The sequence below is a fragment of the Oryctolagus cuniculus genome, chromosome 15 (assembly GCF_964237555.1).
Source record: "Oryctolagus cuniculus chromosome 15, mOryCun1.1, whole genome shotgun sequence".
NCBI classification, from domain to species: domain Eukaryota; kingdom Metazoa; phylum Chordata; class Mammalia; order Lagomorpha; family Leporidae; genus Oryctolagus; species Oryctolagus cuniculus.
Window position 1 is genome coordinate 73,518,343 of NC_091446.1, and position 17,527 is coordinate 73,535,869.

The window sequence follows — 17,527 nt, forward strand, 5'->3', positions numbered from 1 at the left end:
TCTCTTAAAACTTTATGTCTCCTATAGCTTTATTTTTTTCCTCTCAAACACTGAATACCTCTTTATAAATAATTACATCTCCTCAAACGACCCAATGTAAAGTATCATTTGTTTCTCTCCAGAACTCTGGTACAAGAACCTCACATATGCCTGGTAATGAGACTACACCCTGGTGTGGCTGACCCTAGCATCTAAGCCCCTCCCCTGAATCCTCTGTGATTGCCATTGGCTGATGGATGGAAGTGTTAGGGGAAAATGACGGCAGAGAAATTACTACTTCGGTTCTTTGTATCGCATGGAAGAATAATTTCCAAGCAGACAAGCAGAGAGATTTAATGAAATTTATTAGAGTCAAAGACCTCCAGACAGAGAGACATGGAGGGGGAGGGGGTTCCCAAGAGAGGAAGGAATCCAAAGAACCTCCTAGCCCTGGGGTTTTTAAGTACAATTTTGAAGGGGAAAAAAAAAAACCACAAAACTTGACAATCAGATTGGCATTCAGTTGCCAGGCGGGGAGAACACCCATCAAAAGGCCTGATTTACAGTTCCCTATCCTGTCTGGCCTGCTCCTGATAAAACAGAAAACCGTCCAGAGGGGTGGGATAGGTAACTTGTTTTCACAATAAGCAATGAGCTCAGGAAGAGCTCCCCTGCTGTTTTCATGGCAAACTTGGAGATTCCAAGGAAGGAATCTCCTGCCAGGGATAAAGTTTGGGGGAGGAAGCAAATATTTCACACCCCAAATTCTATTGGGACCACCCTGACTACCTATTAACCCATCTGACTCCTCACAGAAGTAGGAGGCAGAGGGAAAGAATGGTGATTAGGGTCTCTTATACCTGTTGGCGTAGTGATCTACCCGGAAGTCCTATGTTGTTAAGAGTGTTGGCACTAAAGGTACAAACAAGGTCATGATAAAGAATGAAGGAATAATGATGTTGCCAGATATGATCTGGGGTCTGCACACATTCAGGAAGTCAAAGTTGGCTCGAGGAATATATTTGATCAGTCATCTTGCATTAGCAGAACAGTGGCTACTAGTACTCAAATGTGAGGCTCTCAAACTCTGACTTCAAGTGATATTTGCAGGGTTTTTTAAGTAAAAATTTTGTTATTTAGTAAAAATTACAGTAGCAATTAAGTAGAATTAGTAATAAGATTGATTGGAGAAAAGTGGTAGAATTCCTATAAGGGAAGGTTAAATTCCTTCGGGAGCTAGCCTCCTTAGAACTTGACAGATACATTTAAATTTTGAGACTGCTTTTTTCGTCTTTCTCTATGTGAGTCCATTGATATTCTTAGAATGAAATGAAAGTGCAGCCAAAAAATTTAGCTTATTTATTACCTACACACTGTGAAGTCGATTTGACTATATGAACTAATATGCCATGACATGTCAACACATGAACACAGTTCTCCTTACCAGGCTGAAGAAGGGTAAATTCACAGAGGTGAAGAAGGGAAGGATATGGAATACGTAGTGAGTCAAATTGGCAATTAATTTTTGGAGATTCTAGTTCTTTTGTTTTATATAATCTACAGAGGTATCCCTTTGTTAAGGTCCATGGTGTATCCCACTCATGCTCTTTGATGGCATCTACAAAGGTTTATTTGGGGATTTGGATGTGCATATGCATCAAATGAAATATATAATCAGCCATTTATTCAAAGCAAACTAAAGAAAAATAATTTTGTTTCTCAAGTTTGATGAAAATCTGGGGCAGTGAGCTGGGAACTTAACACATATGTTGAGGAGAAAATGACAAATAAAGTGAGATTTGTTTAGTCTCTCACTTACAAGTGAAAATGTTTCCATACAGCCCTCTGCTTCCTGTGATTAACTCTTGTGTGTAATAACAAGGCCATTTTTATCTATCAGAGAGAGAGTTCCTATAGCTTAGGTAGAGTGGATGAGAATTAGGGCTTGAGAAATTCTTAAGCTCATCTTTTATCTCTTGCTGGAAGTTATGATTATTTTAATCAAGTTGACCTAACTTGCCATTGTAGAAATACAGAAACTTCCCTTTGTCAGGGTCTCCAAAGGTAAATGGGTTAGGAGACACCTGGTCCCCTCCTAGCACAAATATTACATTCATGGATGGTCTCTGGCCCAGAACTTGGAGAATTGGGGGCTGACAATATGGAGTTTGAGAGTTTGAGAAACCACCTGTGAGATGATTGCTATGATCTCTTTTGTTTGTTGGTTTTTTGGTTTGTTTTCTTTTGGGTTTCGCCACAGAAGGAGTCTCTCCTCATGCTGCAGTCCAGGGCCAAGGAGTGGGATGCTCCACAGGAATGCCTTCAGAAGGACCCCGCCCTCACCCCGCAGGAGACTGGGTGGGATGATGGGACCAGCGTATCAGCAGCTTGAGGAATCAAGGATCCCAGACCAGGATACGATCTCTTGCCAAGGGTAGGTCTTAACAGCCATGGAATTTAGGAAGGATATCATCAATGCTATAGCCTTCCGTTGAGTTATATGTTTCTTGGGGTTCTATTTACTGATTTCTTCACTGGTTGGCTCTTTATGCTTCTTACTATCTCTATTACCCCAAAGATGAACCATCTCAAAGAAGAGATACGATGAAATGAGTTTTAGGGAAAAGAAATATAACACTAGGAAGAAAGCAAGTATAAATATATGTATAAAATGTTATTACATATGTTCTAAAACAATTGAGAATTTGTCTTTTATAAAAATAAGAACAGAGATGTCTTAGGAGGATTAAAGTGTTTTTTCATCTACCAGTAATTTTAGAGAACAATACTTATCTCTGATCATTATTATGAACAATGTCCTAAACAATAACCTATAACTTTTATATAGCATCTGCTTTCATTCAGCGTTCTTGAATGTGGAATTGAGAGCATAATGTCACAATAGAACTTACAGAACTCATGAATGGCCTTTGGAAATCAGAGATGCCACTGCTTACAGTGCAAATAATGTCCCCCCCCTCGGGTAGACAGAGAGCCCCACAGGGCTCAACACATGTTGAATTAGGTGTAGGATAGATCTTGTCCAGCATGCACTTTATTGATATAATGTCATCAACCAAACATCAAAGCCCTTATTGAACTGGCTGAAGTTCAAATCCCATCTTTGTTCCTTTTTTCTTGTATGAACTTGAGAGAATCTTATCATCTGAGCTTAAGTTTTCTCATCTATAAATTGAGTGAAATAACACCAGTCCCCTGAAGACTATTAGGCAGACTTAAAAAAAATGCACGTATAGAAAGCTTGCAGCTGACACATAAGCAGAGAAGTAGGACTGGTACTTATTGCCACAGGAGTTGTCATAACGTTATCATGAATTTCAAGAGCCGTGCATCCAGGCTTTGTTCCAGAAATTTCAATCAGTTCCCTTACCCACACCTGGTTCTTATTGCCTGTAGTTTTAGCTTTCTGAATGAACCAGGCCAGGTTGCTGTGCTGCTTTGGCCTTGGTTATTTTCCCAGATTGTCTCTGTCAAGCTAAAGAACAAAGCAGGTGAGAGATCTCATATAGAACTTTACCTGTCTCTTTTCTTCTGGGCACAGGGTATGCTGAGCAGTGCCCTGACAAAGCTTGGCAACAGATTTCTTTAAGACAAGAAGATAGGACATAAATAGCCTGTAGCCAGCTTGTGTAATTTTGAAATAATTCCAAATGGACTGTAAAATGCATTTGATACAGATTTAGGGCGACAGTTGTAAATTCAACATAACAGCCAAGTTGTCCAAAATGTATAAAGCAAGTCAAAAGCACTTAGCATTTCTCTTGGCCTTATTTCTGGCTTGCATTTAGCCCATAATTATAACTAATCGTGTTTCATAATTACTTTTCTTTATAAATCACTAATGATGCTGTTTAATCATTGGATCCATGTTAGCATGAGAAGAAGTAAGGGAAAATCAACTTTGGAGACTTTATGAAAGGACAGGGAACACATCCCATGCTCTTTCTTTGTGTTGGACACTGCTGTGGCCATATTCCAATGTGATGCAGGTGTAAAACCATGCATACACATGTCCTCAGGGGCTGAGAGATCCCCACTGCACGTTCAGGCAATGCTTTGCCTTCCTTCCACCTTGTGGGAGTCTCACACATAGTGTCGGCATGTTGGTGGCTTTGTTTTGGTTCAGTCATTATTGGGCTGGGAATATTCTCTCCAGCTGGCCGACCACATGTATTTTCCTGTGTGTGATATGCACCCGATGTTGATAAATGGTGATTCTAAGTGTAAGTCACTGTGTGCTCAGTACAACAAATCTCAGGGAGCAATCTCATTCTCAGTTACTGAAAACAGCTATTTTCTACTCCCAGGGGACTGACTGTCTCTCTGGACTTGAAATGGGGTCGGTAATAGAATTTCACAGCTAAAAGGCCCTCTTCAAATCTGGCCCTAACCTGGAGGGGAAGTGAATGAATTTGCAAGAGCCATCAGCCATCTGCTGTTTGTTTACTAAGCATGTGGGCGCTGTCTGCTAGTTAGGCTCCTAGTGTGTGGCTTCTCTTCTTGGCACAAACTTCAGCCAAGCTTGGACCAAACACCTCTCTTAGTGTAGTCTGGGGAAGGAGTAAAGTAGAGGGGAGATTCTGGAAGAAGCTTTCACTCGATTGGAGCCCTGGTTGGTGTCAACCATAGTAATGGTTCAGAAAACTTTGAACTGGGTCATGTCAGGCAAATCAAAATAATGTATGAATATGATGAATACAAAAAAGTCAAATCACAACAGATTTGCATCTTAAACATTGATGGGATCCAAAATATACTGAGTACCATCATACCTAGATAGTACCAGTATATACTTCACTTTAGATAGTCTTTAGACATTTTATAAATAAACACGTTAAGGACAACAGCCAAGATAATATGGGTAGTTCCGTGAAAGGGAGCCGAGTTTGAATATTGGCCTTTCTGACTGAATAAACCGCTAAACCAGGAAATAGCTGTAGGGAAAAAAAATCCCATTCATGACTGATAATGTTTAAGTGGAAGGTCTAATTGTATGTTTCCTTGAGGAAAACTGGATTTCTTCAATTTAGTCGATTTATTCTGAGGCCATATATGCCAGGAACTGGGTTTTGGAGTCCCACAGAGAATCATAAATTCCTTGGTTTGATGACCAAATTACTGGGAACTACTTGACTCACTGTTGGGATCTTTCTTCTTTAAGAAGAGTCTTTTTACTTACAGAGTTATAGGCAAATGCATCTGTGATTTCCTCTCAGAAGGACTGGAGAAAGGGCAGTCCAAACTCTGTTATAGCCAATGAATCAGACTCATGGATCAGACAAGTGAAAGAGTTATTGACTCAAGGGACACAGAACTTGGAGCATCTTCTACTCAGGATCACACATTGAAACTTAGCTCCACTTAAACTTCTGCTCAAGTCCAGTATGAGGGCCCTCCTAGCAGCTCTGAGGAAGAGGTGAGGATTTGCCACTGTGGCCCTGGTGGAACAACACAGAGACAGTGTTTCTATTAATCCTAATAGCAATCCACTAAGTATTACTTCCTGGTGGTTTGAACTGATAGGAAAAATAGAGTGAAGTTGCACTTTGCCTGAGATTCCAGGGCATGGTATGGCATGAAGTCACATCCAATCAACAATAAACTAACCTTCTGGGGAATTCTGTTTAAAGCCCATATTCTTGGTGTGGTAACATTTTCTGTTTCAGTTCTTGCCAGCCATGTGTCCAATAACAGATGGCTTGGAGAGTGCCACATGATAGTTGCTGAAAGACCTCCTTTTGATCTATGTCTTTAATTCAGTGCTCAGGTGTATTAGAAGAAAGCTACAAGTTTCTGCTTTAGTCGCCTTATCTTAGCCATGCCACATTACAGACTGTTGAAGCAGTGATTTGAAAACATCTTCTAGGATATGCACACGTGTGTCTAACATTTTTTATGGATAGTGTTCTGATGCAGCTACAAGAATGTGTTCCTGTCCCCATCACCTCTCAAGTTACTAGATTCTACCTGCTGATACAGTTTGATGAGATCTATATGGAACATAGTCTTATGCTAGCTGTATTTCTTGGCTCTGTTCCACTGGTAAACCTGTCCAGTACATTTTCTATATCTTTGTACACACTAATGATGCTAAGAGAATGATGCCAAGCACTAAATCAAAGAGCACTAGCCTTCGATTCTTCCCCTTTGTTCTTGTTTAAATTGATTCATTGATCAGAACTTTTAGGCTCAGATTTTTAGTCATCTAAGACAAAAGAGAAAGGAGCCCGGTCGCCCCTCTTCCAGGCCAGCTCTCTGCTATGGCCAGGGAGTGCAGTGGAGGATGGCCCAGGTGCTTGGGCCCTGCACCCCATGGGAGACCAGGAAAAGCACCTGGCTCCTGGCTCCTGCCAGGATCAGCGCGGTGCGCCGGCTGCAGCGGCGGCCATTGGAGGGTGAACCAATGGCAAAAGGAAGACCTTTCTCTCTGTCTCTCTCTCTCACTGTCCACTCTGCCTGTCAAAAAAAAAAAAAAAAAAAAAAAAAAAGAGAAAGGAGTACAATCTCCAAGAAATGTCCTTGTGTGTGGCTGCACACTTTGTGTTGATAACGTTTATACAACCCACATAAATGTTCAGGTTCACCTTAGGGTATCATTTCATTAGTATTCTCTGGTTTTGATAGTCTTGATTAGAATACAGCAACTTGGGTTTAACTTCTTTTTCTGCCACTTACTAAAGGTAAAATTACGGGCAAGTCATTTGAAACTCCTTATGATATTTTACTCATCTGTCACAGCACAAAAATAATAAATAAGCCATAAGGTTTTAAAAATGAGGTAATTGAATGTGAAAATACTTTCTAAAATCACTCTACAAGTACTAACTTAATTGCTAAGTCTGAAAATGGATATTAATCAGGATGGAAGGAACATTTACCTTGACATCTGCTCATGTATTCACATGTTTGTTACATCAAGGTTTATTGATTGCCAACTCTATACCAGGCACAGTAAGAAGGTGTGGAATCACAAAGCCCTAAGTCTGTTCCCTCCTTGTTCATAGTCTGGTGGAATGGCAGGCCTGAAAATTGCCTCCAACATGATTGTAAAAGAAAAATTTCTATTAAGTATGCAACTCAGTCCATTGAAATAATTCTTTGCACAGAGATATAATTTTATTTATATTATTAAGTTAGTCATGCAATGAGATTTATTATCTTGAGATTAGATCTGTTTATATTGTGTTTTAATGTTCAATGAAAGACAAATAATTGAGAACTGAAGGAAAAAAAAACTCCTGTTAAAGTTCCTAAAACACATTTCTAGTCATCTGCAACATACCCGTCCTAGTCTGTGACACTGAAAAGCTCAAAGTAGGAAAATTCACAAGCCCTGCACTGTTAAGAAAGAGGCCAGCCACACGCTGACATTTGCAAATCTCTTGGAATGGCGTTTTGGCATTCTTGACAAGCCATTGCCATGCTCCCATGAACTGTCTTTCACGGCTCCAGAAACAATGTGAGGAAAGCTACAAGACTGGCAGAGGCCCTACTGCACCCACTTCCTACTACCCCGGGCAGCTGAGGAAGCATGTGCCACCTGCCGCCCATTCCTCTCGCCAGGCTCAGCAGTCTCCCAGTGAGGCAGTGCCTACATGGCAGGATGCCAAAGGCAGTTGAATGTGTAGCCCCTAAAGTCAGCACAGAGCAGAAACACTCAGGAACGCAGTACCTCGGATGCTTACTATTGGGCTTCCCGATTGCCTCCAGGTAGGGTGGCCCCAACAAGTCTCCTGGACCAAGCTGGGGCTGAGGGGTGGTCGAGTTGATGGAGTGATGCCGTTATGGGGTTCCTGTTTGTCACTTTGGACAGGCCACACTTACCTGCTCAATCCCCATTTACTTTGTATTCTAGGATAGAGGTCAGGAAGACTATATCCCACCTGCCTTTACAGCTGTGGTGTGTTGAAAGACCCCTGGACTTAAAGTAAGAAGATCTGGGTTTGAGTCTCAGTCTGTCACTTATTTTCTGTGTGACCTTGGGCAAGTCACTTCCCCTCTCTGAGCTTCAGTTTACTTCTCTGTTTAACTGGGAACGTACTATCCGTCTCATGGGGTTGCTGTGAGAATTCAGTGAGCTGGTGCATGTGGAGAGTGCTTTGTGGATTGAGTATTGCCCCAATGCAGCACAGCAGGAGGCAGAACGTGTAACGCTTTTTTTTTCTTTTTCAGGTATTCATCCAATGGTTTAAAAACCCAACAAAATGCATCAATAAATATGCAACTGCCTTCCAGAGAGACAAATCCCTATTTTAATAGCTTGGATCAAAAGGACCTGCTGGGATATTCATCTACCAGGGCCAGTTCTGTGCCCATCATCCCTTCAGTGGGTCTAGAAGAAACCTGCATGCAAATGCCAGGGGTTTCTGAAGTCAAAAGCATCAAATGGTGCAAAAACTCCTACTCTGCTGACATTGTCAACGTGAGTATTCCAGTCAACGATTGTCTTATAGCAGAACAACAGGAAGTGAAAATACTGCTAGAAACTGTCCAAGAGCAGATCCGAATTCTGACTGATGCCAGACGGTCAGAAGACTACGAACTGGCCAGCGTAGAGACGGAGGACAGTGCGAGCGAAAACACAGCCTTTCTCCCCCTGAGTCCCACGGCCAAATCAGAACGAGAGGCACAATTTGTCTTAAGAAATGAAATACAAAGAGACTCTGCATTGACCAAGTGACTTGAGAATCTGTGCATTCTATGCTTTGCTCAACAGGAAAGAGAGGAAATGAAATACAAATTATTTATATGCATTAATTTAAGAGCATCTACTTAGAAGAAACCAAATAGTCTATCGCCCTCATATCATAGTGTTTTTTAACAAAATATTTTTTTAAAGGGAAAGAAATGTTTCAGGAGGGATAAAGCTTACACTAAAGCTTTTGGGTAGAATTCTGAATCCCATTTCAGTTAGTCCCAACGTGGTCCTCTTTGGCTCTCAGAAGATGTGGGCAATTCAGACCCTCCGTCCCACAGTGCCAGTGTCCTCATCAAAAAGCCCTGGCAGTTACCTAGTTTAAAGAGACGAGCTGAGTCCCGAGGGTGGACGTGCCAGTGAGCAGGTGGCCCTGGACAGCTGGCTCACCGGCCCCAGCCCCTGAATTTCTATTCAACCCAACAGCCTCATCCCAGGTTCTGTCATGTCGAGAAATGTGGTGTTTTCTATTTGATTTTTGAAGAATGGCACAAAGACTAAAATGGAAAGGACAGGAGACAGAAGGAGTAATTGGGGGGGGCAAATCTTAGCTACTCTTGTGCGCCCTCTCCCTCTGAAACGTGGAAGCACAGAATCTCAGGGGGAGATATGAAATTATTATAGAAAAAGAGACAAAAAAAATCCCAATGTCGTGTCGATAAAATCATGTTAATAGAAATGTTTTTTCTTTGAGATTGTTTAGAGGCTCTGAAAGAGCGTTTCTTAGTGTGCGTGTGTGTGCCTGTGTGCACGTGTGCGTGAGCGCGTGTGCGTGAGCTTGCTCACTCGAGCACATATGCTATATGCACATGTGTTCATTGCGCGTATGCGTGTGCATGTGTGTGTTTATTAAGCCTGCTCAAATTTGTCTGAAACATCAGGGAATCTAATATTCCGGAAAAAAAAAATTTCCCTTTTAGGTCTGTTCACTTTCAATTTTTCCATTAAGTACATAGCTCAGTTAGTAAGTTCCTAAATCTTGGTCATTTGCATGGTGGGGTCCTATAAAACTCGTGACGGTGTCGAGACCATTTTCTACCGTGAGTACTTGTGAGAGGAACAACTATGGGCTCTTTAAAGATATCAATATCACAAGGCAAATTATGTTTACTTTGAATCATGCCTACTTAAATTATTTACACAAGCCAATTATCAAATTGACCATTACTATTTCCTTTCTCATCATCCTTGTTGGCATTTATTTCATAGCAAGTCTACTATGTGTGGACCAACGCATTGGCTTCTGTAGTTAACATGCAAAGAATAAATTGCTGAAATCACAAAGCCCAGACTACTCAGTTCACAAGAAACCCCCAAAAGACAGTAAATTGTGTTGTGTGTTCATTTGGAATAAAGCAATATTTTTACCACTGCTAAGGTGAACTGAAACCTTTCCTGAAGACCTGTTTGTTTCATTTTCCTTTACTTTCACGGGGCATTCAAGGAAATTAGTGTTCACATTCCCAGTCTTTTTCCAATTATCGCTGGTGTTGAGTTGTTATGTTTACACTGTTTTAAATAAAAAGGCACAGTATTTGAAAGTTTATAAAAGATTTCTTTTACTGCAGTTCGGGAAAACGCTGGTTAAAATTTCTCTATGAAAGACTCATATTCCATCGAATGGGAATATAAATATTTCTGAATCAAGCAGTGGATATATACAATTCTTATTTCAGGTTTTGTCATTACTGTTGAAAATACATTTCAAATTGCTCTTAGAGAACATTCATTAATAATAGACATAATGCCATCCAGGGTAAAGAAAGAATACTATGTGTTTATTATAACTGCTTAGTAGAAATTCAAGGTCTTAAATATTGAAAACTCTTTGGTGAAAATGCATTTTATACTTACCCGAAAATTGTGTGATATTTATTAGTTGTCCCATAATATTTCTATTGTGTTGAATATAGAGGTAATATTGTCAGAAGGTTAAAAGTTTATTATAAATGTTAATGGCTTTATCACTCAAGTTCTCATTTTAAAATATTACATATTTGGGGAGATTTCAGGCAGAGGACTTTAATGAACAAGTATAAAAAACCCCCTAAGTGGAGCATCCAATATTTTGTGGTGTAGAAATTTATCATAATTATCAAGTAACTGAAAGGCCCCAAATCTGTTAAAGTCAACCTTGTTTCTCTTTACAAAAATATTACTTGTTACTGATCTAAAGGATCCATTGAGAATTCACCTAATTAGGAGAGCAGATACTCTGTGACTCTTAATATATTATTTATTATGAAAACATTATCACTGAAGCTTAAGTTTTGATTCAGCCTCTTACTTTAAAAAATGAAGCAGAACCATGTTTTATATGATTATAACCCTCCTCTCTGTACATTCTAAAGAGCATGAATTCCAGGCACATCCATGGGGGTAAAGCATAGATATATAGCTCCTTCCTTAATAAGGAGTCAAGACACAATTCTCCATAAAGAACAACTATTAATGGTTGCTTTCAGTAGTAATTTGTCTCCTTTTGGAGTATGATGCTTGCCTGTGAAAAGTGTCCAGGCTGCAAATGCACATCCTTGGACACCAGTTAACAAGTCTGATGACGTCAAGACTTTCAAGGTGAATCAGAGGTAGCCAACACCCGGAACCATTGTGCTTTGTCCTTTGAGCGCTGGTGCCTACAGGGAAGTGTTCATTTCTATAAGACACCTTTGATTTTGCTTCATTTTCCTCATCTTTATTATGTAAGCACCTACTTGGAGATTTGTAATTAAATCCACTCCATAGTCATTATTTACTGGAAAATGAATGTTACTCATTTTTTTTACTTTAAATAATTTTTTGATATGTCTCTCTTTTTATAAAATGTATGCTGTTCTAATTTACTAGTGAGTACCATGGAATGCTGTTTTTTTAATATATTATCAATCTTTCTGCTCATATGAAATAGTAGAAATGATACTAGAAACACCAGACTTTTCTTCCCTAGCTCCCTATGTCCATTCAGTGCTCTATGTTTTACATTCCAGCTCAGTATCTACTTGGCTATGGATTAAGGACTACAGACTTGTGAATTTATCGCATCTATGATTTACATTATTTCTAAGCAGTACTAGCAAAGTCCTCTGGAGGAGGAAGCATACTTCTTATAGAACTCCACAAAATAATCTGCTTTGGTCATCATATTGTATCAGATATACCAAAATGAGAATAGAAGGACCAAGCAAACCTCAAGAAAATGCCCACTGGCCTCTGAATTGAATGGCAACTACCATCTGAGTGGGGGCCCTTGGTGACAATGACTAAAGCTATCAGTCACCAAGTCTGCAGCAGAATCTGTGGACGTATGCAGCCGTTGTTCACAACTCTCTCCTGTAGTAAGTATGGTGCTATAGGAAACCATGACTCCCTAAGTGTGTGTATTGGTGCAGGGAGAAATGGTGGTCCCTTTGATTCTACTCCCAACAACCAGAAAATAGTGCCCTAGATAAGTGCTCTAAAACATTTCTCAAAAGAGTCTACAGTATACCTAGGAACACAGCAGGAGGGGTGGGCTTTTTATTTGATCTTTTGCTATCTGGGAAACATTTTATATATGAAAAGTGCTTTTTTATTATTATTCAATTGTACAGAGTGAATACAGTGTTTCCAACGGATAGCATGCTTACACTGTGTTTGCACCCTAATCTTTAGAATTTCAGTCTTCATCCTAGCAAGACCAGCATCAGGTTTTGAGCTGTTCTTAGTTTCACAGGAATTACAATATGCCCTGATGAAGACTTTAGGGGCTCCATCTCTTCTGTATTCTTTCTTTCCTTTTTAAAGAAATGATGAGGGTAAAGAAAGAAATATATTCCTTCATATCCACATTGCTTTCTTTCAGCAATCTGTTTCCTACTGTGACCACACACAACACACACACACACACACACAATATACACACATGTATTAATAATAAATTTGGGTGTTTGGTTGTTTTAGAAGCATTATTTTGCTTAGATTGAAAAATATCAAGTGATCACTTCATGGAATGCCAATGAAATCAAAGCATTTAGAGGACAGCGAACTTAGCAACTTTTCAACTATATAGGCATTAAAGTTCCTTCTCTTTCTTAGGTAAGCAGAAATATCCTTGGGATGCAAAATTCACAGTACCCTGAAATAAAATATTTGCTAGATTATCGCTCAGCAATGAAAATTATATGATGGTGAAATGATTTCTGTCTATAGTGTGTAGTGATCTCAAATATATTTTTACAAATTTAACCATATTTCTCCCTTATGGAGCCTAAAGAGGTATCTTTGTTTTCTGGTGCCCACTGATTCTAGTGAGGACAGTGTGTGTGTGTGTGTGTGTGTGTGTATGGTGTGTGTGTGTGTGTGTTTATGTTGGGGAGAAGTGCTAACATTGGATGCTCCAGTGAAGAGACTAGCTAGGGTAATCAGACACAATTTGGATAGAGAGCAGGCTTGTAGTACTTTGAAATAACTGATTATCATGAATACCTGTTTTGATTGCATGTGTATTGTTGCCTATGAAAGAATTAATTGTGTGATAGAAAACAATCTCTTGTTGTTGGAAATAGAAAATCTTTATATTGAAAGTCTTTGTGAAAGTTTCTAACTTATCTATCCATAAAAGTATCTCCATGACCGCATCGGGCAAATAGGGTGGATGACCTGGTTCCTCACTGACTTTCCTTTAAACTGAGTATCTTGTTAACCAGTCATTTTGCCCCCGACTATACCAGTCACTTGTCACTCAGTCGCTTCAAAGCAAGTTTTTAAAAGGTAATGGCTGCGAGTCTGTTTCACTGAACCTCAAAAACAGTTGGAAGTTGTATATAACCTAAGGATTGATTTCCACGGAGAAGCAGACAAGATGGTTTTGGGGGTCGTTTTTAAAGTGAATTTACCTAGGACAGATAATTAAAAAGAAGGGATGACCAAGAAAATGTTCAATTCCAGAGGCTAAGAAACAAAGATCTAATTCATCCCCGATTGTTTTATTAAGAAACTACAAACATTTATCAAAGACAGACACACGGGCTCTGTGTTAAAAGAATGAGACCTTTCAGATGTCCCCTCACAGAGGCAGTGGATGCACTCCTACTGGATACACAAAACAGAAGATTTATGGTATTCTCAATTATTTGCATCTCTAACTTTTGAATATGAACTGTCCAACTAATAGTGAATAAATTCTGTGGAGACACTTTAACATTGTGGTTGAAAATAATCCTGTCTTGGGAGTATAGGCCAAAAAGGGCAGGGCTTACTTGCTTAATTTTTGTTGTAATTGCAATTTTTGAAAAATTAATATCTATGTGCTTTTCCAGTAGCATCCTGACTAGCACTAATTGTTCCATATATAATTTGTCTTGGTCAAGATCCCAAAGTCTGAATTCCTTAAATCTTCAATAAAACAATGTGAAGTCTTCAAATACTTGAATTGAAGACAGTACATTTAAGTTGTGATGTGTTTTTGAAGTTATAAGGGTTCAATTAGTAGTTTACAAACTCAAATCAAAATAGGAAAAATGGGACTGTTTTGATTGTTTTGAGATTTTTTTAGAGGTCTGATTAATCACTTACACACAGCCTTGCTCCATGATACATTGAGACTGTCTTTTCAAAAATTAATTTAAATATGGGTTTAAAAAATTGCACTCACATACACACAGCACACAGCTGACATGGTGTGTGCCACAGGGTGTGACTCAGTGATGTGGAAGCATTGGATTCAGATCCCTTTCCTATCAAATGCATGCAGCGAGAAAGCCTGGTGGTTACTATCTTGGGTTTGTTCTTCATAACCTGCTTCTGATTCTTGCCTTTGCAAATAAAAGAACAGAAAATAAGCATATTTACTCCAAGTAAAACAAATGGGAAGAATATGAGTACTCATTTTAAAAATCACTATACTATGTGGCTACTGTGTATACTTTAAGATAATTGGGGAGACATGCCTTTTCACTTTTTTCAAGTGTGCAATTGTATACATTAAATCTGATATAAATGAAATCCTTAGTAATTAATAGTTGTTACACTTTTATAATCCATTTGACCATATGTTAAATAAAGAATATGAGATAGAGAAGAATATATGCAAAATGATCAATAGAATATTTCCAGCCCATTATTTTATATATACATTTTTAAATAGATTATGATCTACTTGTTTTCATTTATTTGAAAGGCAGAGAGACAGAAATATCCGATTTACTTCCCAAATGCCTGCAACAGCCAGGGCTGGACCAGGACAAAGTCAGGAGCCTGAAACTCAATGCAGGTCTCCCATGTGGGCGGTAAAGATCCAAGTACTGGAGCCATCACCTGCTCCCTCCCAGGGTGTGCATTAGCCGGAAGCTGGAAACAAAACCAGTGTCCCAAGAAGACTCTTAAGCACGATATCAAATGCCCACCCTCGAATTGCCATTTTTATAAAATGTACTGAGAAGCATTCTCTTGTGTGCCTCTGATAAAAGATGTATTTCAAGGAGTGTACGTGTCTCCATTATCTTCCAAGAAACCACTTCAAAATGTCATCCACTCATCCCTGGGTATTTAGAGACCATTGGCAACATGTCCTGCAACATTCCAGTAAAGATTAGTTCCACTATGATTGTGTTTTCTATGGAGGTGGGGGGAACTTCACATTGCTTATTAAAAAGTAAGACGTGAAGAAATGATGGAATTTCGTCTTGACTTTGTCAAGTACATTCTCATCCATGCAGGCAACCCGTGTGTATCATTTCCTCGGGCCGTGTCCTCAGTGGCCTCTGCTGCAGCCAGGCACTCGGGTTCCCTGAGGCGTGTTCTTCCTGCATGCACCCCTTATCTCACTTTCCTTTTATTAAACAGGGACTTTTCATCTGAAATGAGAGTGTAATGTGATTTTGTAGAGAAAAATAGCTTTGTTCATTTGAGTTGTGCTAGTGCAGGGATAAACTAGAACCTTTCAAATGTAAGTGATAATAAAGTTCATGACTTCAGCCAGTATCTGCTCCTATCCAGACATCCCCTCGGGCCTGTTAATTCTCCTTCCATTGTTAGCAGAGTTTTCAACAACAGCACCCCTTTCCATTTTGTAAGAGAAAGACAAAACCATCTATTTATGTAAAAGAACAAAACAATGAACACAACCAAGTGATCTTTCTCTAAGCAATGAACAAGAAGCAAACCAGGATCAAGTAATGTTTGTAAAGGTTTCAAGGAAAATAATAACTTATTAAAAATCAAATCAACCTAAGACTAAAAATATTGTAAGGAAAGATTTTCAAGTAGTTTACACTATACAGTTTTTTCCATATCTATTTTCTGTAAATTAAACTTTTTTTAATAAATGTTTCTTTTTGTTTGATGTTCTTATAATTATAAACTGGGTATTAATTATTTCTGTTGAGCTCACACATTTAAATATGCACGTTTACTTTTGCCATGTTTTCCAACTTGAAGCAAAGCTTATGAAAATCTGTGTTTAAAATGAAACAAACAAACAAAAAAAAACAAAGAGAGAAATAGCAGTAAAAGGGAGTCATACCTTTTTACCTATCCTCGTTTTCTCATTGGTAACTTCCCCTAAGAGCTCCCATCTTTTAGGTTAAACCTACAGGGAGGTATCAATTAAATACGGGAACAGATGCAAAATTTTTTTTTTTTTTTTTTTTTGACAGGCAGAGTGGACAGTCAGAGAGAGAGACAGAGAGAAAGGTTTTCCTTTGCCGTTGGTTCACCCTCCAGTGGCCACTGCGGCCGGCGCACCGTGCTGATCCAAAGCCAGGAGCCAGGTACTTATCCTGGTTTCCCATGGGGTGCAGGGCCCAAGCACTTGGGCCATCCTCCACTGCACTCCCTGGCCACAGCAGAGAGCTGGCCTGGAAGAGGGGCAACCAGGACAGAATCTGGCGCCCCGACCGGGACTAGAATCCAGTGTGCTGGTGCCGCAAGGCGGAGGATTAGCCTAGTGAGCCACGGTGCTGGCCAGATGCAAATTTATTTTGAAAATTAAAACTGAATACAAGGCATAACAGTCTTCCTTGGATCCAAGTAAGGCAGATAGCTGAGAAGCATACCATGGAGTTTGAGAAATGAGGCATTCTTAAAAAAAAAAATAAAAGTTGCTCATCCAGCAGATTCCAGTTTAAAATATAAAACGAATGAGCATTACTCTGAGTCCTTCCTGCAATGAAAAAGAAGCGGCGCCTCATGCCACGAACATTTCCTAAACAGATAGTTGTAATGATTTTCTCTTTGCTTTCTGCTTATCTGCTTAAGATAGTGCTATTGAAAGTATGAAAAGGAACAAAATAATCAACCAGAAATTTTACTATGTTAAGACCACAGTAAGTTGTACCTTTGTATATTTTCATTTTTCCCGAATGTGACCATTTTTATAGCATTATTTTCCTACTATTTGTATTATAACTTAAAATATTTGTCATATTCCATGGCAACACATTGTCTTTGTAAATATTTAAAAGCTATATGAATTCTAGTCTATTCTTATATTTATTTATATATTCTAGTATTATTTGACTTGATTGAAATTACTTCAGTCTATTCATTATCATACGTAAACTGACAACTAATATGTGTTACTTTTTCTTTCTTTTGGAAGGAAGTTGCAGGTCTATGAACCAGTTTAATAAGGTCTGTAAGCCCTTGAAATTGTAAGTACTGCTTGTGTGTAGATTAGTATGGGATAAGAGCGAGTCTGTAACCAAGAATTGCATAAGGTTTGTAAAGAAATCTGCGAGCCTCAATGGTCAAGAACAACTTCTTTAAATAATTTCCTGGTTACTTAGCGCAAAAAAATAGTCTGCTGGCTTAATTTGTATGACCACTTTGAAAAGTCATTGTAGACGTTATTCA

At 39.1% G+C, this 17,527-nt stretch overlaps 1 protein-coding gene across 8 annotated transcripts in view; it reads left to right on the plus strand.

The window, feature by feature from the left end:
- NRG3 (neuregulin 3) overlaps positions 1-12,578 on the plus strand; it is a 1,153,291-nt gene extending 1,140,713 nt beyond the window's left edge. For 3 of the 8 annotated variants that reach the window (XM_051832994.1, XM_051832995.1, XM_051832997.1), the window contains 3 exons: positions 2,240-2,413; positions 7,856-7,927; positions 8,173-12,578. In XM_051832994.1, coding sequence (XP_051688954.1) covers positions 2,240-2,413; positions 7,856-7,927; positions 8,173-8,680 — 754 coding nt within the window. In that variant the 3' untranslated portion in view covers positions 8,681-12,578. The remainder of the gene's footprint in view (positions 1-2,239; positions 2,414-7,855; positions 7,928-8,172) is intronic. The other 5 variants (XM_051832999.1, XM_051833000.1, XM_051833001.1 and 2 more) reach the window with 3 other exon arrangements.
- Positions 12,579-17,527: the final 4,949 nt, after the last annotated feature.